This window comes from Dermacentor albipictus, chromosome 3, assembly GCF_038994185.2.
Source record: "Dermacentor albipictus isolate Rhodes 1998 colony chromosome 3, USDA_Dalb.pri_finalv2, whole genome shotgun sequence".
Taxonomy (NCBI): Eukaryota; Metazoa; Arthropoda; class Arachnida; order Ixodida; family Ixodidae; genus Dermacentor; species Dermacentor albipictus.
Window position 1 is genome coordinate 153330439 of NC_091823.1, and position 25328 is coordinate 153355766.

Consider the following 25328-nt stretch of genomic DNA (forward strand, 5'->3'; position numbering starts at 1 on the left):
ACCGCGCAACCCAAAGTAGGAGAAGAAATGGCCATTGCTTTGGCCTACGCGGCTACCAATGCACACTGCATCATCAGTGATTCAAAAACGGCCATTCGTTACTACACGAAAGGACTGATAACACCCCAAGTGCAGAAGATTCTCTCTGGGATTCCTCCCTCAAGGCAACGCCACGTGCAGATCATCTGCGCCACTGGTCACTCGGGTCTGGCTGGAAACGAAGCCGCCCACGATGCCGCCCGAGCTCTCGCACACCGGGCACATCATCGTTCTCCTGCGTCTACCGATTCCGACCAGCCCTCTGTTCTGTATCGCGGTCACGCGCTGGACCGAATGGTCACGTTCCGAGAAATTCTCCTGCACTACCGCAGAGAGCGGTTACGCTACCCTCCAGCTCACAAAACACTGAAGAAGTCTCAATACACCACTTGGCGACTCCTTCAGACACTAACTTTTCCGACCCCGTGCTTTACAACCGCATATACCCCTATGCATACTCCCCACTCTAAAAAGCGTGCGAGACCCGCGCTCACCTCGGTCATCTTATCGGGGAATGCCCCAAAGCCTCACCCACCAACACTTGCCGCACTAACACATGTATCATAACTACGGCCGAGCAGTGGGAGACATTGCTGCTTAGCTTGGACCCACAGGAGCAGCTCTGGGCCATCCGGATAGCCGAAGACGCCACCAGAAAGCAAGGACTGGCCGCCTCTCAGGAAGAGGGGGATTGGGGGTTAGTCTCCGGACCCCGCCACCCCTGAACCCCTTCAAGGATATAATAAAGCTTTATCTCCCTTTCTCTACATTATTCGCGTCGTGCACACCTGCGATCAGATTACAGAAGGTTTGGTCACAGACAACGGATGGAAGCATCGATAACATTTCTTAGGCAGTGAAATGTGTAGCCTGATAAAGACAAACCAATACACGTGTCAAAATATTCCGAACGTTACTGAATGTAGCCAGTAAGAGCTACGCTCTCCCTGAATAACTTCCTTTTGAGATGAAGTTCATATTGCTCACAGGCTTTCAATCCGGTGTTTTCTTCGTTTTAATTACTTGCTATGTGCAACTACTCAGCAATTCCTTGCACTTTGGAATGATTTTTGCAATTAGCTGCATTGAGATTTCATATGATCCCGCCACCATGTCATCAGGTATATTCTCTTGTTTTTATCCAGTAAAAGCTATCTGTGTTAAATTTTGATATCTCGCACTTTTTTATAGTCGCTGGGTAAGTTTGGGTCCAAATCACTTTTTTGCCTTGATGAAAGTACGAAAACGTACATGATGCATCGAAGTTCATCGTCTCATTCAAAGGTATTACCGTCTTCATTCATTGTAGCCGTTTACGAATATTTACTCGCAGGTACAAGTGCTGCTTCATGGTTGGAGAGTCTTTATGGCGTGTCCTTCTCTCTCTGGAGAATGCTGTGCACCAAACGTTCACTTGCGCATTAATTTTTTTGTTGTACGATCTCAGTCACCACGCCATTCTTTTCTCGGTATTTGTTCAATATAAAGATCAGCTCTTCTTGTAATACCAATTTCTTGGCTTCTTGATGATCACTAGACGCCTGCTTACGCTCTTTTATAGCTTGCTTTATTTTCTCATTCCACCACTCACGTGGTTTCCTCGTTCCAATCCAACAATTTATCTCCTGCTGCTCTTTTACTTCATTTACATTCATTTTTAGAAACTTCCATATTAATGACTCGTGCTTTGCATTAGTATCATCCCCAAATTCAAAGGCTAAACGTTTTCGATCTCCATGCGAAAAATCTTTTCCATGTTTAGTGTCGTCATTTGGTCTTGCCGTTCGTGGATTGTTTGTCAGAACGACGCGCAGTTGATATGTGGCTTTCTGTTTCTGCATTGCCACGTTGCCTGTGCATGACACGTATATTCGCTGTTAAGTAATATCAGGTTATATTAAATGCATAGATCCTGCACTAGATACCCGGACCACTAATGTGCCATTGCACACCACGGCATGGGCGGCGCCATCAAGTGACGCCTCTGCGCAGTTCCCGCGTAGCAGGGTTCAGTGCCAGCGGGAATTGGAAACATTGAGAGGTTATATTTTTTGTCATTGAAGAGTGAAACATGGGAACATTGTGCTCTTGCTGTTCGCCTTCTTGTAGAAGAAGTCGTAGAATATGTACTGACAGACAGCATCCCCCGGCAAGGTTGAATTCTCATTGACGTTGTATGTCATGGTGCAGATCAGCGGATATTTTTGCGCCACTATTCTCCCTTGGAAAAGAATGGCTGAGATTAACTTAAATGTTTGCAACACAACAAAAAAATATGTTTTGTCAAACGATGGTCGTATCGTGCTTTAAAAGTGACCAGGAACGTCGTAAACATCACATGTGCATCCAAAAGCCACGTATTCGATTAGTGATTTGCAATGTATTATTCCTTAGTCGTGCTGCATTTAATTTCAATGTCTTTTTCAGCGTGGGTTTGCATGGCCCACAAAGCGCTACAAACAATGCAGGCATCGATTCAAGGGGTCTGGGGCTGGTGCTTAAGAAATGTTAGACGATTTCATAGTAAGAGGTTGTTCCGTGGGTGTCTTCTACTATCTCCTTTACGGGACAATGATTTGCAATGTATAAACTTGTTGAACTTGTCAAGCTAGTAAGTGTTCCATAAAATGCAATATTTTTACCAATGCGTTGGTTCAGTTGTACTACCATGAGCTAGGTTAGCAAACGATAATTTTTAACTGATACAATTTTCAAGCTTGCAGTAAGTGGTCAGGTTCACTCAAATTAGTAACTATAAAAATTAAACACTAGAATTGAGAAAATTGCTCCCAATTATTAAAGCTTTTACGACAGCTTTTTGTCCACCATTGAGTTTATCATGTGAACGTTTATTATTACATCGCACGTCAAGCAAGCAAACATAGCCTTCTTCTAGCTATACCTCAGTTTATTAAGTGCTAGTCACCCAAAAGTTTAGGACTATCCAAAGAGCCTGTTCCGGTGCTTATCTAGAGCGACAGCTTCGCTGCCCTTTTAACAAAGAAATGCAAACTGCCGGCGATATGTCTTTAGTATAATACATTTGTATAAGAATGCCGGCAGAGAATCTTAACGAAACCAAAATGTAGTGATGCCTTCCGTTCGATGCTATGAAAAGGTATACATGGTGTGTCACGAAAATTCAGCCAAACATCGAATATATGCAGATGCCAGGTAGCTGTACAGAACCAAGGTCATATTGTTTGCCGCTGCTTGGAGATGATCAAATTCTTTTTTCATTACCCCTAACTGAAAAATACGAAATATTTATCAACGTCTCAGATGTTATAATTAGATGAAAAGTGTCCATTCGATAAGGGTAGAGCAACATGAAAATCTCTCCATACAGATTTCTGTTACTCAATATGTGCTACATCAGAGCGCTTTTGTGTGCCTCAAAGAAGCTCGCAGATACACGAAAAATTGCCGCGCGACTGTCCACTCGAGGAACTTTGCATACATTCGTTCAGATTCGATTTATGTAAATTCGATAATGTGTCCATTATATGTCCAAAGCACAACAAAATGTCAGCCAACATGTTCAAAATTTTTTCACATTTTCTGTGGCAGATTGTACTATTCTATTCCATAAGCTGGTCTGTTCGAAGAGGGGGACAATACTTGCACAAAATATTTAAATACATATTCGAAAATTTAACGAAAATTCACAAATTAAAATTCAAGCGGATTACCCTAAGCCATATATTGCAATTTATAAGTTCTAGCGCATGAGCCTACAAGGCACATCCATTTGAAAAGAACTGTGTGAATCACACCATTTTCGAGGTCTGCGCAGTAGATCTTTCGGTGAAAATGCACTGTCGTTGCACTTGCCTTCTTAAGAAAATCCCGTTTTAACTGAAACATCAATGCATTTCGCCGCAAAGATTTGAAATTAATATCTCGAAACTGCTGTCATTTTGCGAAATAATTCGAAGTGGAGCTGCCTTGAGATCTCCCCGGTTAGAAGTTGTAAATTGCAATTTGTGCGAAAGGAAATCAGTTGCCTCAATTTGGGAATTTTTGAAAATTATTCTATTATGGATTTCAATTTCTTGTGCAAGTAATGTTCCATCTCTTCGAGTAGGCAACCTCACTTCGAGATGGAACCCTCACTGACTACAATTGTTCTATCTGCCTCAGGCAACCTTAAAGGGAAGCTGAAACACTTTTCGAAAAAAATGAGTTCTCTGCGGCATTCTACAGTTTTGAGTCCCCTGAACACGAATATCTCGTTCAAAAAGGACGGAAACAAGCGCAAGCGGCTGTTTTTTCATGAAAACGCGCACCAGCGCCTCAGGGTATCGCGCGAACGCCGCTGTTGCCCGTGATTGGTCGGAGCCGCTGTGACGTCAGTGGCGGCAGTCGCCGGTCGGCGCCGCCGTTTGAGAGCGTAGCACGCTGTTCTGTTCTGGCTGCATAGCTGAGTTGTAAGCATTATGGAACGTTCTCGCTGTCTCGGACAGCTTGTATTTTCGCCGTACATGTTCGAACCGACAGCCGATACGGAAAACGATGGCGGCAACGGCGGCAACGACGATGTTGAGTGTGCCAAAAGCGAGAGCGATGTGTACACCTTCTCGCGCGCTGGGAATCTTAGCTGTTACGTATGCTTTTTTTTTCATGTAGCTGCACGTTCCAATGACGGGAGAAAAAATGCGCTAAAATGTCACTGGGAACTTGCTGCTGGAAGAATACCGAAGCACTAACTTCTCATTAGATTGTAAACACGGGTACAATTCCGCGATGTCAATTAAGCACCTTGCCGCTGCTTGTCTGAAGTGCCGTGGTTTTCTGAGCGTTGATACACGATCGCAAATATAAGTGCCGCGTTTCAAAGCGCGCACATGCAGAGCTGCGAGGTAGAGTCATGGAAGTTGCTTATCATACACATCCAGATCGAGATGGTCAGGGGGATTATATGTGCAATATTCAGAATATGGTTCGACGACTTTGCGATTGTGGCTCGATCAAGAATCGGTATGCGCGCTCCATGCTAGTGTTGACATAAAGATATTAGGCAGTTTTAGCACCGCCGTGTGGTAAACATGATAACTGCAACCGTACGTCGAATGTCACTAGGCAAGCCTATACTCCAATTTATACCTCAGGTGCAACGCTGTGGAAGCTACGCACGAAGTCCGGTTACCCAAATTTATTACTGCGCGCGTTTCCGTCTATGGTTGGCAGCGTGCCAGCGGCATTTGCTCGCGCGAGCATGCACGTGAAGCTGCCGCGACGGGCTGCAATTAAAGAATGCCGAAAAGAAAATTGATTTAAAAGAACGTGTTAGCAGCCGTATAAGTACACGGATTGTTTCTATGGGTAAATTCTTTTTTTTTTCATTCAGAACTGAGCTTATATATGAAAAAGTTTCTCAAAAATCGGGTCAAGAAACACCGAACTTTTTCTAAGTGCGAACGCAGCTACTGCAAGAAGTATCTCAAGCCTCCACAGCGTTGCACCTGATATATGAAACGGAGTATAGCAACGCTAGCAACAATGCGTTTCCGCATTTGTCGTAAGGCTATCCGGCTATCGCGGAAATGGTCCGAGCACAGCACAGTTGATTTCGTCGGCACGAACTTATCTCTCCTCACCGCACTGCGCTGCAAGTTTCTTGTGCTTCGGGAACCTGTGAAACACCACATCGTCTCGCCCGCGTGTGTTCGCGCAGCCGAATGTTGCACAGAACGAGGGCATGTAGGGCGCCCGTGGCTGTAGGCACTCACGCAGCACAGAAGGAAAGAACAGTTTACGAAAATCGCAAAACAAACGTGAGCGGCGGTGGCGGCAAATCTCTCGTAGCGTCGTTCAGTAAAACGCAGGACGGAAAGAGGCATGCCAGCGCATGCCAGCACGCCGGTCCGGCAGCTCGGTCCCCGCCAGTGACGTCACTCTCGCCGGTTCGCTCCTCTGGTAACCTCCTCACCCGGCGCTCCAAGAAGCGATGGGGGCGTGTCCGCGGGGGTGATTTAGAAAGCGATTTCCGCCCCTTATATTAACAAAACGAAGAAAAAAATTTCGGAACCGTAAATTATTAGGTCTGTTCTTCCCAATCCCAGCAATTCATGGAAATTGAAAACCGCTTCAGCTTCCCTTTAGGACATTTTCGAAAGTGTCCGCTGGTATTTGCTGGTATTTGAAAGTGTCCGCTGGTATTTTGACCCGGTATTTGCTAAAGGTGGCGACGGGCTTAATTTTTCTGAGACCAACATAAGAAGCGAGTGATTGGGGAATAATTTAGATTGCTAGTGGCTATTTGATGCTCACAGAAAGTGTTGTAGACGATTCGTGGGCATGTTCATTGAAAAGCATTTCCGCTCTTGTCGGAGGAGATCATTTACATCCAGGAAAATAAAATATGAAAGATGGGATACGGGAAAGAATAGGGAGGAGGAGCAACGTGCTACTGCATATAGTATTTTCGCTGCGTATTAAGGACGCGTATGTAGTAATTCTGCCTCCACCGACATTCTACCCCCACTTCGCAGAACCGAAGCGAAGACCCTGTCATTAGTGGCAGAATGCCTCATTCGCTTTACCGCCATAATCTGTTTCTTCTCAAAAAAGAAACTAGTTTTTCAGGAATTCTTAAGTTTATTCCAGCTTGCAGATCTGTAATGTAGGCGAATTATTGTTGATGAGAATTTTGGTTGCTACTATATAAGTGTTTACGTTGATGCTGCCTCTGTAAACCTTAATATCACATCTCTTGCTGAGAATTCTGTGTGTTTCCCTAATAGTTTGCATTCCGTGCTTTTAAACAATCCGCACTAATGGCAGTGTTTCGCTGATCACTTGAGCGCACAGGTAGGCACTCCAAAGAATAATTTCCCTGCAGTGCTTCTAAAAAGTTTTATTCACGGTAATAGGTGGGTGACAAATTGGCGCTTGTTCGATAAATAAAGAAACAGAGGCGCCGAGCGCTCCCTAAATCAGGACGTTAATTAAAAAAAAGCATCTTCCTTTGTTTCTGTCGAGACGCGCCTACCACCGTCGCTGCAGACATTCTGTAGCTAAACACTGCCTTGAAAATGTAACACTGCTCACGAATACGAAATAGTTTTCGAAGCGTGTATTTTTCCAGAGCGTAGCCACAATTCTGCGCTAGTGCAATTTTCCTTCGCGATTGCATTGCGTACAGAGAAATGTTCAAACGAGCACTATGGGTCGGGAGTGCTTTTTTGCTCCGCTGTTATTTTGTTTATATTTAGGATTAATATGCCATACGCTGAAGGAAAATAACTTTTCATTTCTTCTTTCCTTCACGGCGAGGTGACATAGTGGCGGTGGCTTTCACCTGCTAAGCGTGAGGTAGCGGGCTCAATCTCACGACATGACGGTCGCTTGCAAATGCAAGTTGATGGCAAGAGCAATTGATTACCCTGTTTCCTGTTTACGTTCAGCACGCTTATCTTGCCATAAGTAATAGGGCGCGCCACATACCCCACTGTGAAACTTCGAGACGATGACACTAAACCAATTTAATTTTGTTTACTGATTTGCACCTGTTGTACCGGCCAAGCTTTGACTTACGGCTTTTGTTCAGCTTATAAACTTTATTATTTTTTGATAATCTGTTGATCGTTAGCGCATTGTCTATTGTGTTTGAAGGGTGCCGACATTGTGGGAGGATATAACATTGGAGGCCATAACTTTTTCTGCCTACCAAAATGCAGATTACTGGTCCCCACGTACACACGAAGGTACCGTTCATCCAACTTGTGCAGCCCTTACGACATTACTTCACGAAATACGAATATATGCGTGTGAACTTGAAGAATAGGAACTTTCCATAAATATAGTTCCACATCCAAGAACTGTATATGGCGAACAAACGGAGCGAAGACAGCAATAAGGGTCGACCAAATGTGAAAGATCTAAAGACAGCAGTTGTCCATTGGTTTGCGAAACTGACGGATATTAGCTTAAGGCCATCGAATTATTCACAATCGTTTGCCAAGGATAATCGTGAAGCCTAAATATAACACCTTCGAGCGCGGAAGTTGGATCAACCCTGTAGTGTCCATGTATAGCACTCTTTGGAATGAAGGAAGGCAACCCTGGGGTTCAAGGTAGCTTCCAAGATGGCTGCAGTTTCGTTGAAATAAATGTGTGTTCGTTCCCAACAGAATCGGCCATTATCAGTCTCAATGCTCGAACTACCATACGTTACAATGGCGACGAGAATGCGTCGGAACTTCGTGAAGGCTGCCAAGCAACGATTTTAAGCAGAACGAACATACCAACACACATTCTCGAAACTTCTACTTTGCGGTATGGCGCACAACATGCTTCCACCCTTCCCTTTCTTTGACGCGCGTGCCACTGACGCCAACAACGTCGGCACCGAGTGGTTGAAGTGGGTGAAACGCTTCGAAAACTTCATCGTAGCCTGCGGTATCACAGCCGATGCCCAGAAGACGGCCATACTACTACACTACGTGGGGGAAGAAGTGTATGACATGTACTGTGCACTACCCGATCCACCCGCAGCCACAGCTGCATCTACCATTTCAAGCCCGGCGGCTCCAGTAACGCAACCCCTTTCTACATCGCAGCAAGTAGGAAGCTCGATGACTATTTCGCACCCCGAGTAAACACTACCTTCGAGGTTTACCGCTTCCGTCAAGCCAAGCAAATGGAAAACGAGTAGCTCGGTGCATTTTACGCCATGCTACGACAGCTTGTTAGGCACTGTGCTTTCGCCGATGACCACACCGAAATCAAGAATCAAATATTGCTGTCTACAACGTCCACACATCTACGCTGGTATACCATGCAGCATGACCTCAACTTGTAAAGAATTCTCAAACAAAGCAGGTAATTTGAATAGGTCGAGCACGACATCTCCGTGATCGAGCAAAAAAGCCGGCAGTGTAAGGAAAACTCGGCGTCAGCGTCTAAACTTGCAGTAATCTCCGAGTGCACCTCGCGACCTCATCAGCCGAAACACCATGGGTAAGAGCAGTCACGGACTCGTAAGCCTCCGGGCCATCAACGGGCAAGCGCGACATGCTACAACTGCGGAAAACCATGGCCTCACAGTAAGGGACGCTCTAGTTGCCGCGCTCTCGGCAAACGGTGTACTGCGTGTTACAAAACTGGACACTTTGCTAGTGTGTGTCGTTCAGCACACAAAGCCGTACACGCAGTCGTGCGGGAGAGCAGCCCTGACAGTCATGAACACGTTTTCATGACCTCCTCTCACTGTCACTCAGTCAAGGGATCTCCACAGGTGGACGTCACACTTGATGGCGAGGACGTCCGTATTACAAATGATACTGACGCTACCGTGTCTGTCGTCGGTTGAAACAGCTTAAAAAATCGTTTAGGCAAGGAAACGCTGTCCAAGACATATAAGAAAGTATTTGCTTGTGAGGCAAATTCTCCTTTACCGCTACTTGGAAAGCTTGATGTTGTCATGACCTACAAGGAGAGCAGCAGCCATGAAACTCTCTACGTTGTGTCCTGAGACTGTGCACCACTGCTCAGTTTCTCTGCAGCTTCCCGTCTAGGACTAGTCCAGATCACGTATAGTGTGGGAGAGGTTACCAACAGACTGGATCCGCGGATGGCCTACCCAGACCTCTTCAAGGGAGTGGGCTGTCTAAAGGACTTCCAGGTGGCCTCCATGTTGACCACAGTGTTCAACCAGTAGCCCAATCTCACAGACACATTCCGTTCTCTATGCGAAAGCCAGTGGAAAAAGAACTCGAAAGGCTACAGTCCCTTGGCAATAATCGAAAAGACTGAAGGACCAACCCCCTGGGTATCACCAATTGTGGCAGTACCGAAGCCACATGATCCCGAGCACATTCGAATGTGTGTTGACATGCGCTGTGCCAACCAATCTATCCAGCGTGAGAGACATGTCACACCCACAGTGGACGACATCTTTGTTGCTTTGAACGGCTCCATCTTATTCTCTAAACTTGATCTGAAAGATGGGTACCACCAACTAGAACTTGACGCATCATCCCGTGTGATCACCACTTTCTCCACACATGCTGGGCTCTTCCGATACAAGATACTCAACTTCAGAATCAACTCAGCAGCCGAAGTGTTTCAGGACACCAACCGTCAGGCTCTAACTAACATCCCCAACGTGCTCAACGTAAGCGATGACATATTGGTGTATGGAAATACTAAGAAAGAGCATGATAAGGCTTTGAAGGCCGCATTGGAATGCCTACTTGCAAGTGGTCTCACACTGAACGTCAACAAATGCAGGTTCTACCAACTGGAACTTACATTTTTCGGGCATGTGTTCTCCAGCAATGTTGTGCAACCGAACCCCACTAAGGAGTGTGAGATCTTGGGTGCATCACCACCTTCCAGCGCCACTGAACTGAAGGGTCTCCTCGGGCTCGTTAACTACTGTGGTCGGTTCACACCAAACTTGGCCCACTTCACCCAACCACTCAGGAAACTCACGGCCAAAGGAGAGGACTAGTGTTGGACAGACATACAGCAAGACACCCTGGACGAACTGAAGAGAAAGCTTTCCGAGGCCACAACTCTCGCCTACTTCGATCCAGGAAAGAACATCACACTCATTGTAGATGCTGCTCCTCATGGCCTTGGTGCCATTCTCACACCGACATCCGGAAGCGAAACCAGAGTGGTAGTATATGGGAGTCATGCTCTTTCTCCTGTGGAGGCACGCTACTCTCAAATTGAACGGGAAATGCTGGCCGTGGTGTGGGGAATTGAGCATTTTCACATCTACTTGTATGGGACAGCATTCTGCCTACTGACAGACCACAAGCCATTGGTCAGCATTCCCAGCAACCCTCGCTCCCTGCCTTCAGCACGGCTGGAGCGTTTGGCCCTTCGAATTCAACAATACACCTATGAAGTGCAACACACTAGTGGTCCAAGTAACCCATCTGACCACTTGTCCCGACACCAAGTAAACTCCACGTCACCATTTCGGTGCATGGAGTCTGTCGCCGAACAGTATGTGAACTTCATTGTGTCTCATAGCCTGCCTCGAGCCATTGCCAGAGAGGAGGTAACCGAAGCAACGCTCGCTGACCCGGTGATGAACTCGCTCAAGAAAGCCCTAACGCAACCCCAGCAAGGAAAAGATTGGAAGACCACAACTCTGATGCCCTTCTCTCGCGTTGCGACATAACTATCAGTTTTCAAAGAAGGCCTTGTGTTAAGAGCCACGCGGATAGTACTGCCAGCACAACTTCACGCTAAGGCGGTGCATCTTGCACATCGAGGACACCAAGGCATTGTCCAGACAAAACAGCTGTTGCCTGAGAAAGTGTGGTTTCCAGGGATAAACTATTTAATGCACCAGGCAGTTAAGAGTCGCCTGGCATGCCAAGCGAACACACCAGTACGCCATCGAGATCCCTTGCCAATCCAGGAGCTCCATCGAGGTCCATGGACTGAACTGTCGTTAGATTTTGCTGGCCCTTTCTCTGATGGCAAGTATGCCATGGCAGTACTGGATGATTTGTCCAAGTACCAAGTTGTTAGCATCCTACACACTCTTGAAGTACCTACAGTCATCAAGCAACTGCGCACTGTTTTCGCTCAGTTCGGCTGTCCAGAAGTTGTAAAGTCAGACAATGGCTCACCATTTCAGAGTGAGAGTTTTGCAGAGTTCGCCAGTGAGCTCGGGTTCAAGCATCACCGCATCACTCCACGCTGGCCAGAGTTTAATGGGGAAGCAGAAAGATTCATGCGCACCCTCAAAAAGTCTATACTCGCAAGTAGTGTCAACCACTTGGATTGGACCAATGAGCTTCAGTCGTTCCTGCTGGCTTATAGGTCCACACCCCATAGTTCCACAGAAAAATCTCCGTTTGAACTTCTGTTTGGGAGACCCATGAAGAATCTTCTACCGACACTTGTCGCTGGTACTCACAACTCGGCTCACTATGAGGCCAGACAGAATGACACTAAAAGAAAGGCTTACAACAAGGGGTACGTCGACACTCGGAGGCATACGAGTAACAACCAGCTGTGTGTGGGGCAACAAGTCCTCTGTAAACAGGACAGGTCAAACAAGTTTTCGCCTTACTATGACCCACACCCATACACAATCACCAAAGTCAATGGCTCCAGAATCACAGCGTCCAGAGATGGAGTGTCAATTTGTCGCAACTCAAGTTTCTTCAAAGACGCAAGCACAGTTCAAGTGGAACTACATCAGGATATGACCGACATGCCATATCTGCATGATGAAGCTGTGCCGAGTAACAATGACCTTGCAACCCCCAGCATAGCTACTCCTAGCCAAGCCATATCAGCAGCTCCCCCAACGGTACCCCCAACGGTACCCCCAACGATCCAGGCAACGACCTAGGCACCTGAAAGGCTTCGTGTTTAAGAAAAACTGATTTTTTCCTTCCCTGAGGGGATGATGTAGTGTCCATGTATAGCACTCTTTGGAACGAAGGAAGGCAACCCTGTGGTTCAAGGGAGCTTCCAAGATTGCTGCAGTTTCGTTGAAATAAAGGTGTCTTCGTTCCCAACAGAATCGGCCATAATCAGTCTCAATGCTCGAACTAACATACGTTACAATCCCCTCGAAAGGTACGACGTGGTGAACATCGCAATAGTCTACTTGACGTTTATCACGCACTTCAACCAAACTCTTGCCTTATTAGCTCTACGAAGCCTGCAATTGTTAGACACACCAAAGACAGCGCCCCATCTCCCTCTTTTTTTCTCGTGATCCCCGTGTCAGAATTAAATTTCTGGCGACAGATATCTTTAAGTAAAATCACTTTTTACGACCTTAAAATGTCAAGGTCAGATAAAAACCACAACCTATGGCGAGTATAGTTAGTAGGGTATAACTACAATAACGAAAGGTACTCTTCAAGCAAATGCTCTCCATGCAGTGAAGCCTACTATAAAATACACAACGAATCCACCGAAAATTATTGTCGGAGAAAGTAAAGCGTCTTTGGCATCATTGTCGACTCTCTTGGGCATCTTTTGTCGCCGAATTTTCGTCTTCTGCCGGACGCAGGCGTCAGGTACTGTTTGGCGTCGCCGGGCCCTTACAAACGTAGCTGTCTAACTACGTTATCCTCGATGTAGTTTAGTCTAAAATACCGCATAGACGACCCAGGTGCGTTCATTTTCTCGGCTTGAATGCCTTCTGCGAATTAAATATTATGGATACCTACTTTCAGGAGTTTTCACGTTCGTGTACCTTTATTGCACGGAGTTACTCTTACCAGTGAAAAAAAAAAAACACACACACAGCAGTATATTGTAAAGAGCCTGCCCTACGGGCTATCGCTGACGTCAATGAGCAAACCGCATCCCCGGTGGTGCATCATCGTTTTCCCGCTTTCTCTTTTCTGTTCAAATCTCTCTACCAACATTCAGAATAACACTTTCATTTTGTATGTGCAGAGCTTACAGAATAAGCTTGATACCAAAGACCCAAGTGAACTCTAATTTCTTGACCTGATGACGCTCTTGTGAACAGATATTATTCAGAGCCTTCATCTAACCCAAATACCTGCGCAAGGACTGGACATTTTTTCGCTATTTTCGCGAGGTTTGGTCCTTAGGCGAGGACCGGGCTATTTGATGTAATTTGCCGACACACAGTTCAGGGAACTTGCACGCTTAACCAAAAAACGCCTACCCAGATGTGTTCGTTGCGGCGAGCTCCGATTACTGCTTCAGCCAAAAACATCCGCACATATCGTTGACGCGTAATTGGCGGACGGCTGCAAGTATGCCGCGCTCCTCGACGTACGGACAACGTTGCGTTTAAACGTCAGCGCCGTACGCACACAAACACTTCCTCTTCGCTGCAGACGCCTGGAAACTTACAAATAAGCCGAAAGACCTTGCTGCGAAAGCTAACCGCCCAAAGAAAAGATTGCGACGGTGACTTACACGCTGCACGTAAGAACACGAAAGAGCCGATCATAGCAGCACCCCGGCCTCAGAGGTCAAATTGCAGCTGTCGCCCTTTACTAAGCGGTGCGCGACAATTCGCTGATTCGTCTGCGCCCCACCATTGCACCCAAGACGATTGTTTCTCGTTTTCTTTGCAAATTTTCCGTTGTCATGATGCTGCTCCGGCACGCATACCGGTGCGGCCCTTCCCGTGATTACACGGCACTCATAAACTGCTGTTATGCATCCTGCCTTTCGGAGAATGAAGGAATGTGTTGATGTTATTGTTTTTATATTATTTAAGTCGAAGCTTTCATTAGAACACAAACAAAAGGGTTACGCTGGTTTGGCCGTTAATGCTGCTTAAGTGTTACTCAGCAAAGGAGGTGTTCTATATTCTCTCACGGCTGCACGCATTGTGGGCTTCTTGCCGAGAAACTCACGTGTAGGTTTAGTTGCTGCATTTCCGGTGGAGCTGCTTGGAGTGCTCGCCGCAGTGGATGCTGCGGGATCAAATGTGAAATATTATAGAAGCTACATATGTAATGTGGTGCGTAAGAAAACTTCTTGGATGTCTCTTGATCTATTAGATTTGGTATTCGTGCAGCTAATGATACTTCATGGGGTAAGGACCCTCGCTTCTCTAGTGCTTAATATTGCTAATAAAATACGCAGTACTTAGGTTATTCAAATAGCCATTTCGTCAACTTACATCCCCTTACATACAGCAAGCCTTCCAGTATAGACGCCTCGACTGGGCGAATTCTTTTTGTCATTGCAGCAGCTGCTTTGGACAGTTTTCTTTAGGCCACCACCATTTTGCCATCACATCGCTGTATATCGCCAGGCGCGATGCTCGTATGTCGGATAACGCAATAAACACTAGCACGAAACTTATTACCGTAAACAGTCGTCTTCATATGATGTATCATTAATATCTTCTACATGTCCGGTTGCTTTCTATACAGATTTTACATTCAGTAATGTAGGTTCGTACATATACACAGCATAGGAATTTTCTGCCCATCTAACTAATTTGTCACAATATATTCGTCGCTTTGGCAGCGCTAGCAGATGACACTGCATCGTGTCCTCTTCTGCCTTTGATGGCGTTGAGTAAGTGCAAGTCATCAGTACGATGGATAACCACCAAACCCAGTTAACCTGAAACTGGCTTACTAAAGAGTGGCACATAATTTTCTTCACACAACCAGTGGCATATACACAGTGACCTAATTTAGCGGTAGTTTATTGAAGGGCGGCACATACTTAGCTGCACATCCCTGGTGATCAATATCGGTATGAAAGAACCTCATTTAGGTGTCGAAGATATCCAGCAGCTCATACCCAATTATTCATGTGGAGTGAAAGAGGTTCATTTAAGAGCGGCCCATCACCAGAGAACATATCCAGAAACACGAAGTCGCGTGAAGAGGTAAACTCATGAAGAGCACATACGCACTGCACATACCCAACATACAACAGACAACATACTGAACGCTTTTCTGCGCAGATATGCTGAAGAGTTAGTCCCTTTTCATGTTGTTATCTTCCGTTCCTCTTTATCTTCGGCTAATCTTCCTACAAACCGGCAGCTGAGGCGTGCTGCAAAGACAGCAAGGCGAGCACGGTGCGCACCCAGCGTACACCACCGGTAAAAAGCGGCCATGTTGGATATTGCACTAAAAAAATGTATTTCCGCTTCCTGTTTAAGTAGCGCCATCTGTCGGGTCCTCCGCTTAGTTCCATTCGTTGCCGCTTCTTATTTTCGGGAAGATACAGTTTCCCTTCTCTAAAGTTTGTTCTTTAATCTATGGTGGGAGCTTAGCCATCGATGAGAGCGAGGCTGGGCCGCCTTCTCTGAGCATTGCGCGGGAGCGGGACGCTTTGAGCCATCGTCGCCAATCGGTGTCTGAACACTCCGTGGCTGCTTCGCTGGAGAGGTTCCGGAATGCAAACGGCGTTGCACCTTCGAGATCAATGTAGCGAACGCGTTCACGCCTTGTCTGTTTGATCTTCGACGCTGCACATGTTCGCGGCGTCTTTTCTCATGTCTAGCACTTGCGCTTTCCCTGTAACAGGCGTCGCACCGTCAAACGATGCGTGTTTAACCAAGCCTAATCACACTCATGTCTAGTCGCCAACAAACGCATAGCCGTCATACTTGGCGTAAAGATTATTCTATACCTAAGTATAATGACAGGTAAATCAAACGTAAACGAAGTGAAACCAAGGCTTAACCAGGCTAAACCACGATATCACTTTGCGTATCCAGGGTTAGGTGAGCTAAGCCGCAGCCAATTTTTCTTGCCGCCGGCGCTCGACCACACATGCTGTTCTTGCCGCCGCCAAAAGGTGTTTACTAGAAGTTCTCTTAAGGGCACAAATTCGCCCAAATAGTTTATTTATTCCCAAATGTCTTCGTTATTGTGCCTACGCGCAACCACTCGGACATGAACTTCACATTTTTGGTACAGGTGTTTCGCGTTGGAAAACGCCCGTCTAGCCGGGAAAGCATCCGAATATGCACTGACGACCACATCGAAGTCATTAAGGAAGGGGACACTGGAGAAATTCGGGCCAGCCGTGGACGCCTGGCAAACTTGCCGTGTTTACCTCGACGACGTCATTGTTTTCGCAGAAAACTTTCACGTGCACCTTCAAAGGCTGGACTCAACGCGATCAAATTATTGGGATTGCCTTAAGGCCAGAAAAGTGTCACTTCGCTTACGAGGAGGTGCTGTTTTTAGGCCACGTGGTTAATCGTGACAGTGTACGCCCTGACTCACAGAAGACGGCCGCAATCGCCAGCTTTCCTCAGCCCTCTGACAAGAAAGCCTTTCGCATGTTTTTCGGCCTTTGCGCCTACTAAGGGCTTTTGTCTGGGATTTCCCACGAATCGCCGAGCCCGTTACTCCCCGCACGAAAGCTGATGTGAACCTTGTGTGAGACCAGCCACAAGAACACTCCTTCTGGCGACTTCAGCGACGGCTGTAGTCGCCGCCAATACTTGGGTATTTTGTTTAGAATGCCCACACGAAGATTCACACGGACGCAAGTGCCGCAGGGCTTGGTGCTGTATCGGTCCAGAGGACGGCTTTGAGCGAGTCATGGCGTAAACTAGCAGGTTTCTGTCGAAGGCTGAATGCAGTTATTCCACGACCAAAAAGAGTTGTCTTGCTTGTCATCTGGGCGGTCACCAGATTTCGGCCCAACTTGTATGGCATGATGTTCAAGGTAGTCAGCGACCACCATGCTTTGTGCTGGTTCGCTAACCTGACCGGCCCATCAAGTGGCCTGGCTTGCAGTAGCATACGGCTACACAGGTTTGATGGGACAGTAGTGTATAAGTTAGCGAAAAAAACATACCGATGCCGACGGCCTGTCAAGAACACCCGTCGGTCCAGGGTCGCCAAACGATGACAACGATGACGTGTCTTTGGCTGATAAGTGCTAGTAACATCGCAAGCAGTGAACGCACCGATCCCGACCTACGCCGCGTCGTTGACGTCTCAGAGCACAACATCGATTCACAACCCAGGACGTACAGGCGTGCCATTTCGTCGCTGTGCCTGCCCGATGGCGTACTCCGGAAGAACTCCGCACCAAATAAGTCAACATACCTCCAAGTAGTGCCAGACAATCTGCGGCAAGTGATTTTAGAAGCGTCCCACGACGAGCCTGCAGCAGCGCACCTAGAATTCGCTCGTACTTTACCAAGAATTCGGGAAAAATACTACTGGCGGCGTACGTAAGGATCTGCCGTGACTGCCAGCGCCTTAAGGCCCCCTATTGCCAGGCCGACTGGACTACTGAAACCTATAGACTCAATAACGAAACACTGTGAACGAATCGGGTTGGACCTACTAGGCCCGTTCCCGACGTTGACTTGCGCAAACAAGTGGACACCAGTGACGACAGACTACCTGATGCGCTACGTCAAAACAAAGGCGTTACCGTCAGGAAGTGCACTCGAGGTCTCAAGATTCTTTGTGAGGATTATCGTTCTCCGGCATCGTGCACCCTAGGTCCTCATTACCGACACAGGAACGCCGTTCCCTGCTCCACACAGCAGATTCTGAGTTTCCGGCATACGCGTCATCGCCGAAGTACCGTCTACAACCCCCAGATGAACGGCCTGACGGAAAGCTTAAAGAAAATGCTTGCCGGTATGCTCGCTATGCACGTGGACGTCGAGCACAAGACATGAGACAAAGTTCGTCACTGCGTCAGGTTCGCGTATTACGGTGCAGCAAGAGACAATGCATATGACTCCTTACGAGCTGGTTTACGGCATAGAAACCACTACTAAGCTGAAAACCATGCTACCCCACATCGACGACGAGGACACAAAAAAAATGTCACCGGCTTTCTACAACATGCCGATTACCGCCACCAGCTTACCCCAACACTCATCAGGCGGCAGCAACATGATGCCCGACATTACAATTTGCGACGGCGGGAACAAGAGTTCGCGCCTGGTGATCGTGCGATGGTGTGGACACCGCTTCGTCGTTGCAGTCTTAGCAAGAAGCTCCTCCATCTCTACTTTTTCCCCACAAGATCACACGGCGCCTTTTGTCATTCAAGTACGAAGTTCTTCCGGATTATTGACCCAATCTGCACGACTCCCATCATGCCCCGAAGTCGTCCACGTCGTGCGCATAAAGAAGCTTTTTTCAGCGTTAGCAGAATCGCTAACAATAGTTTGTTTTTCTTTTTACGTTTCGTTACTTGTTTGAACGTTTCGCGTCTAGTTTGCCTTGTCCTCTTTGTAGGATCGGGACGACGCTCTTTGCTGGGGGAGCCATGCCACATGCGCTAATTTCAGTTGGCATCCGTTTTTTTTGCACAGCACCGTTTTCGACTAGTTTCGGCGTAGATAGCGTGTTGGAGATGCATTCGATAAAAGAGTGGGTACCCTTTATCATATGACACGCGCGCTGCGGGCGCCATGCTCTAGTACGTTTGGCGTCGTGGTTGTAAAATTCCGACATAGTGTAAAATTGCAGACCGGTCAGAAGAACGCTGGTATTATTTTTTCCACCGACGCGCGACCGCACATGTTGTTTTCTCCACCACCGAACAATGTTTGCCAGAAGTTCTGTTATGGGCACAAGTTCGTCAAGATATAGTTTATTTACTTCGCAACTTGCGTCGTCCCTGTGCCTACGAAAAAACAAACAACACTTCAACCTGACAACAACCCTAATTTGTTCCTGTTTACGTTCAATATTATTTTGGTGTATTTTCTCCCGCATCATAGAGTGCATCGAGTGGAACCTGTGGTGTATATACAAATAAATAAATAAATAAAACGTAAATACTCTATTTGCTTATAATCCTGCATCTGTCAACAATAAGTTACTGCAGAGGTAGCAGGCATATTTTACCCTAAGGTGAATCAGTTTTCGCTGGAAAACTTATTGTCCAAAAGGACAAAAAGGACGTTCGGGCGAATAACAGGGTCGAATCATCAACTTATAAAACACTTCATTGAAACAGCCGCTTCTTTTGAGCTAAGCGAGTCCAAACGTATATATTAGGAATTGGCGAATATACGAAGTCTCGAATACGATGAGCATTCGCGAAGAAACAATCATGTATTTTAGAACACGTGAATCAAACCACACATTTCACAGCAGCACAATGTTAAAGTCTGGTTATTGTTCCTTCTCTGATGCACAAAGTACAGAAATGAAACAATATCATTTTTAAGGCCCTGCAGCCAGAAAATGGGTAACGCAAGATTTGCTTTGGCCTTCGGAGGTCATTTTTGTTGGCTAAGCACAGACATTAGTCTGATTTCTCAAATCAAAATAAGAGAAGTATATTTCCGAGCTCATACTCTAGAAAGACGTTACCTCAGTCTTATGTCTGCTTTGACAAAGTTGCACAGTGTTTCTAAAGTGTTATAAATTATTACGCCGAGTAAGTTAGCTTTACTAAAGTAAGCCGGAGAAGTGTTCAAAACATACAACTGTTGCATCTAGCTATGAAGATATGAAGATATCTAAGAATCTGGCTCCTTAGCTAAGCGTTATGGACAAATATATCCGTGACTGGTGCTTCATTATTCCACTTTTTGAGTTGCGTTAAATAGTCAGCCACATTTTATGTGCCCATGATTGCATTTCATAAATGTATTTGATGCTGGTAAAAGGCGGTTGGCTTGAGCGTAAATATTTGAGCATATGGTGCCGTTTATTCCGTTTCCCCAAAGGCGTTCTGTTTCCGCTGTTTTGGCAATTGAAAGCATAGAATATAACCTCAGCAACTTCGAGGTTGCGTTCTTCCAACCTACGCAGAGGCGTCTGATGTACCGCAGCATTCAGGCGCAGGCTCTCATGAAAGGGCACAGTAGGCTTATATCAAACCTGAAAAAAATGTTGAAACGATGGCGAAAGGCCAGGAAGTCCAAAAAGTCCCGATACCTTTTTTTATCATTGTAGATGGTGTCACAGGGGAAGGCGACAGGTCAATAACTGCTGACACAGTGATCGTTCCGACGGCGCTTGTACTTCTGATATTGTCACTGTTTCCTAATAGCGAAAAAACAACACAAATATTTTATTGCTACCAATGCAGGAGTAACGTTTTTAGCGGAAAATTATCGCAGTTTCAAATCTTCCCAACGCTGTAAGTTTTGTCGTAGCCTCTGGACACTGAAGCTACATGTAACAAACAATTAAGAAAACGTTCCTTTTCGCAGCGAAAACACAGAATGTCAATACAGGCCTCTCCGTTAGGCTTATCGTCGCCAAGTTGGAGATATTTAAGCGTTGCACCTGATATAGCATGATTTTAATTTGCAAGACGCGGTACGTACTGCTAGTTCTCTATGGCAAAACTAGCCCTCTCTGCGCTCACATATGCAGGAAGGGCTGCCCGCAAAGCCCTTCCGAGGCATGTTCCACAAGCAATACAAGCCCCAGGGACGCATGGACATCAATAACCGTTATTACTGCAGTTGCTCTTTATTAGGTCGCGCGCGTCGTAACATAAGCTGGTAAGGACTCGTCTACAGGTACTTGGCCCCTATAGTACGCGATATGTATTGCTCAAAAAGATATAGATTACTTTAACGCATAAACGGCCGCTGTTTGAAAAGCCAGTCAACTAGTTGCATGATGAAGTGTTTGAGGCTGTCTGCTTCATGTGCCTGAAGTCATTCTCCGCGGCCTCCGTAGGCGAGCGTGATGTTACTGTTCAGAACATTCTTCGGCTTTGCCATAGAGTCACGCTCAAACAGTGCATTCTCTCACACAAACATAGCGAAACTCATTCGTTTTGGATTCCGTAGCGAAACCACCGCCGTGTTACATATTACCTAAAATCGCGCTTATTTTAGGGACTGTCCGACCTCAGAGCCGGTGTCAGTAAGAGTGATTTATTTATTTATAGTTTTATTTATTTATTTATTTATTTATTTATTTATTTATTTATTTATTTATCGAGTTATTTATTTATTTATTTATTTATTTATTTATTTATTTATTTATTTATTTATTCATCCATTCATTCACGCATTTGTTAAGTTGCAATAACTGAAATACCATTTGGCGGAGTTTATTATAAGAGGCGAGTAAGGTAACGCAACGTAGATATCATCGCGCCCAGTAGGAGTTTAAAGGCGGAAGCCCATTACCGAAAACAGGAAAGACTGTATGGAAGAAGAAATACACAAGAATTTCAAAAAATAAATGACGCTCCAATTACAAGTGGCACACTGCTTAGAAAAAATTGAACAGGTTTTTTTTTCATTTATACAAAAAGCGGAGGATGGTATGCCCCGTTGCGAATCATAATTGATCGTGATAGTATATACGACGTGAACTACATGCCACAGAAGCTTAAGGGCTGAAATCCATAATAATATCACCAAATGTCTTAGCGTCCCTGCACCATGCAATCCTGTAAATTCCGCGTGACTAGTTCAGAAACTGGCGTTGAGATAGTACTTTCGTCGCACTGGTTCCAAGCTATTTGAAAAAAATACCGCAATAAAGTCTTTCTGATAAACAATGGACATTATCATTGATAGAGTGTGCCAGCAGAAAGGCTGCGATAACCACACAGCCCCAAAACAATGCCTGACTGGTCATAAAATTAGCTGATCATGAACTCTATTGAAGCATTGTATGTTATTAAAAAGTTTTCGGCTATCAAAAAATTACTGGTTCTCGCTCAAGGACGATGAAAATTGAAATCGTATTTAGGTACAATCGCATTCCGATGTTTTGTGATAACCATACTTGGTCCACCTAAGCATAATATTCTTACGGGGATAGTACGAGTATATACAAACTATACTTACAATATATATACAGGATGAGTCAGAATAGCTAGGATGACTGACCACCAACAACACGCAGCAGCCAGCATCTCCGATCTTCTCCTTCCTCTTTTTTCTCTCATCTTCCTTAACAGGACCCCCGAGTGGCGAAGTGCCCTCTCGGCGCATGGCAGGCGAAGAATTTCGAGTGAAGTATGGCTTTAGCCGCCAAACGTCCACGACGTCGACAGGCGCCTGATTTGAGAATGCATCAAAGCGTAGAGGCGAAATCTCGTAATTGACGTCATTAATTTGGCGTAGGACTTCATAAGGCCCTGTGTAGCGAGAGAGAAGCTTTTGGGAGAGGCCAACCCGACGATATGGTGACCAGAGAAGCACCCAAGCACCTGGTGCGAACTTAACGTCGCGATGGCAGTGGTCGTAACGGTCTTTCTGTATATGCTGTGAGGCTAATAAACGAGATTGCGCGATTTGACGTGCCATGTGAGCGTTATCGATGACTTCGCGGGCGTACTCAGTTCCAACGCGTCGCACAGAAGGAAGGATGGTGTCAAACGGCAGTGTGGAGATGCGACCATACAAGAAATAAAAGGGTGAATATTCTGTGGTGTCATGTCAGGACGAGTTATACGCGAACATCATGCAAGCCAGCGCGGCGTCCCAGTGGAGGAGATGGTTCGAGACGTACATCGACAGCATCTCTGGGATTGCTTGGTTGAGACGCTCCATAAGACCGTTCGTTTGTGGGCGGTAGGCGGTGGACTGCTTGTGTTCAGTGGCACAAGAGTGGAGGAGGTCGTCGACAACTCGAGACAAGAACGAGTGGTCGCGGTCTGTAAGTAACTGTCGAGGTGCACCGTGCTGGAGAATGACGTCATGAAGGACAAAATAGGCGACGTGAGTTGCGCAACCAGTTGGCAACGCCTTTGTTATCGCATAGCCTGTCGCGTAAGCAGTAGCGCCAGCGATCCACTTGTTCCCTCTAGTCGTCGTCGGAAAAGGGCCAAGCAGGTCAAGGCCTACGCGAAAGAATGGTTCAGAGGGAACTTCAATGGGATGGAGTCATCCGACAAGTGCCAGGGTTGGTTTCTTCCGGCGCTGACACAATTCGCAAGTTGAGAGATAACGACGCACAAAGCGGTAGCCAAGCTGTCCCGCCGTCGGAGCATCGCGAAGTTGTTAGAAAACGACGGATCACAGACGACGAGGAAGGACAAGCAGCAACTCAGGGCTGTCAGCGCTGATATTATGGCAGTAGAGGATGCCGTCATGCAGCACGAACATGCGGCACGTGTCGTCGGTGCTACCAGTTTGCACTACGGCGAAGATTAACCATAAGGACACGTCGCGTTGTTGTTCAGCGTGCATGTCGGTCATGTGAGTCAAATCCATCACGCAGGTAACCGGATCAAGCGCAATACGATCGAGAGGTTCTACGGGGGGACGCGAGAGGCAGTCAGCATCTTTGTACAGGCGTTCAGTCTTGTAATGGGCACTAAATGAGACTTCCTGGAGCCGTAAAGCCCAATGACCAAGCCGTACAGTCGGGTCCCGGAGGGAAGACAGCCAGCAGAGTGCGTGGTGGTCTTTGACGACTGCAAAGGTGCGGCTGTACAATTATGGCTAGGACTTGGCGACAGCCCAAACTAAAGCCAAGCAGTCCAGATCGGTGATGGAGTAATTTCTCTAGGCAGGTGACTGTAGGCGGCAGGCGTAAGCTATCACGCACTCGGTACCATGTTGGCGTTCGATGAGGACAGCACCGATGCCATAGCCGCTTGCGTCAATGTGGAGTTCGGTCGGTGCAGAGGGATCAAAGTGGGCAAGTATGGGAGGGGTGGTCAGAAACCCGATGACTGCGGCAAACGCGTGAGCCTGCTCTGGGCCCCATGAGACTGGCGTGTTCTTTTTTAGAAGATCTATCAAAGGCCGAGCAACGTCGGCAAAATTTTTGACGAAACGGCGAAAGTTTGACGTCGGCGAAACACAGGCCGACAAAGCAGCGCACGTCAGAGACAGAACATGGCACAGCAAAACTGCATACGGCGCTAACTTTTCCGGATCTGGTCAGACACCGGATGCGTCAACGAGGTGTCCCAACAGGGTGATCTGACGGCGTCCGGCTTTACACTTCATGGAGTTCATTTGAAGGCCGGCTTTTCGGAAGACAGCTAGAATTGAAGCGAGTCGGGTAGGGTGGCTGCCGAACGTGGGAGAAAAACAATAACGTCGTCAAAGTAACAAACACAGGTGGTTCATTTGTAGCTCTGTAGAAGAGAATCCATCATACGTTCAAATGTCGAAGGAGCATCGCATAGACCAAAGGGCATGACTTTGAAATGATATAAGCGATCCGGCATGATGAAGGCCGTCTTCTCGCGGCTCATTTCATCAGCTGAAATCTGCCAGTAGCCAGATCGAATATCGATGGACAAGAAGTATTTCGTTCCGTGCAAGCAGTCGAATGCGTCGTCTATGCGTGGTAGTGAGTAGGCATCCTTTCTCGTGATCTTGTTTAAGTGGCAATAATCGACGCAAAAACGCAAGGTACTTTTTTTTTTCGCAAGGATGACAGGCGAAGCCCAAAGGCTGGCTGATGGCTTGATGACCCCTTTGCGCACCATTTGTCCACTTCTAATTGGATGACTTGACATTCAGCATGCGATACATGATAGAGACGCCGACGAATAGGATTCGTATCTCCAGTATTTATACCGTGGCGAACAACAGATGTTTCGCCCAATGGCCTGTGGCCTAAATCAAAGATGTCACTGTACGATTCAAGCAGGAGTCATATGTCCGTGGCCTGTGCAGAGGTGAAGGCAGGTGCAATCATTTTCGCGAAGTCATTCGTTAAGGAACCAGAGTTGCCAGCTGCAACTGGCGCTAATATGCCACTCTCGGCATTCAGACTCTGAATGTCAAATTCCCAACCACTACAAATGCTGGCCAAGAACATGCCGGCCGGAAGCACTTGAGGGCGTAGGCTGAACTTAAGAAGAGGTAGAACGACGTAATTATTTGTAACCGTGACCAACATATGCGCAATAGCAGCGTTCCGGTTCAAAAGCACGGCGATGATGGGGTGAAGCACATATTC

General features: G+C 46.6%; 1 protein-coding gene across 9 annotated transcripts in view; it reads right to left on the reverse strand.

Moving 5' to 3' along the window:
* Nucleotides 1-25328, reverse strand: part of LOC135920017 (uncharacterized) — a 278410-nt gene that overhangs the window by 222172 nt on the left and 30910 nt on the right. For 7 of the 9 annotated variants that reach the window (XM_070536193.1, XM_070536187.1, XM_070536192.1 and 4 more), the window contains exons 5-6: nucleotides 20367-20474; nucleotides 14376-14435 (exon numbers count right to left, since the gene is read on the reverse strand). The exons of 1 other annotated variant lie outside the window; for it this stretch is intronic. In XM_070536193.1, coding sequence (XP_070392294.1) covers nucleotides 14376-14435; nucleotides 20367-20474 — 168 coding nt within the window. The remainder of the gene's footprint in view (nucleotides 1-14375; nucleotides 14436-20366; nucleotides 20475-25328) is intronic. One more of the 9 variants, XM_070536189.1, reaches the window with a different exon arrangement.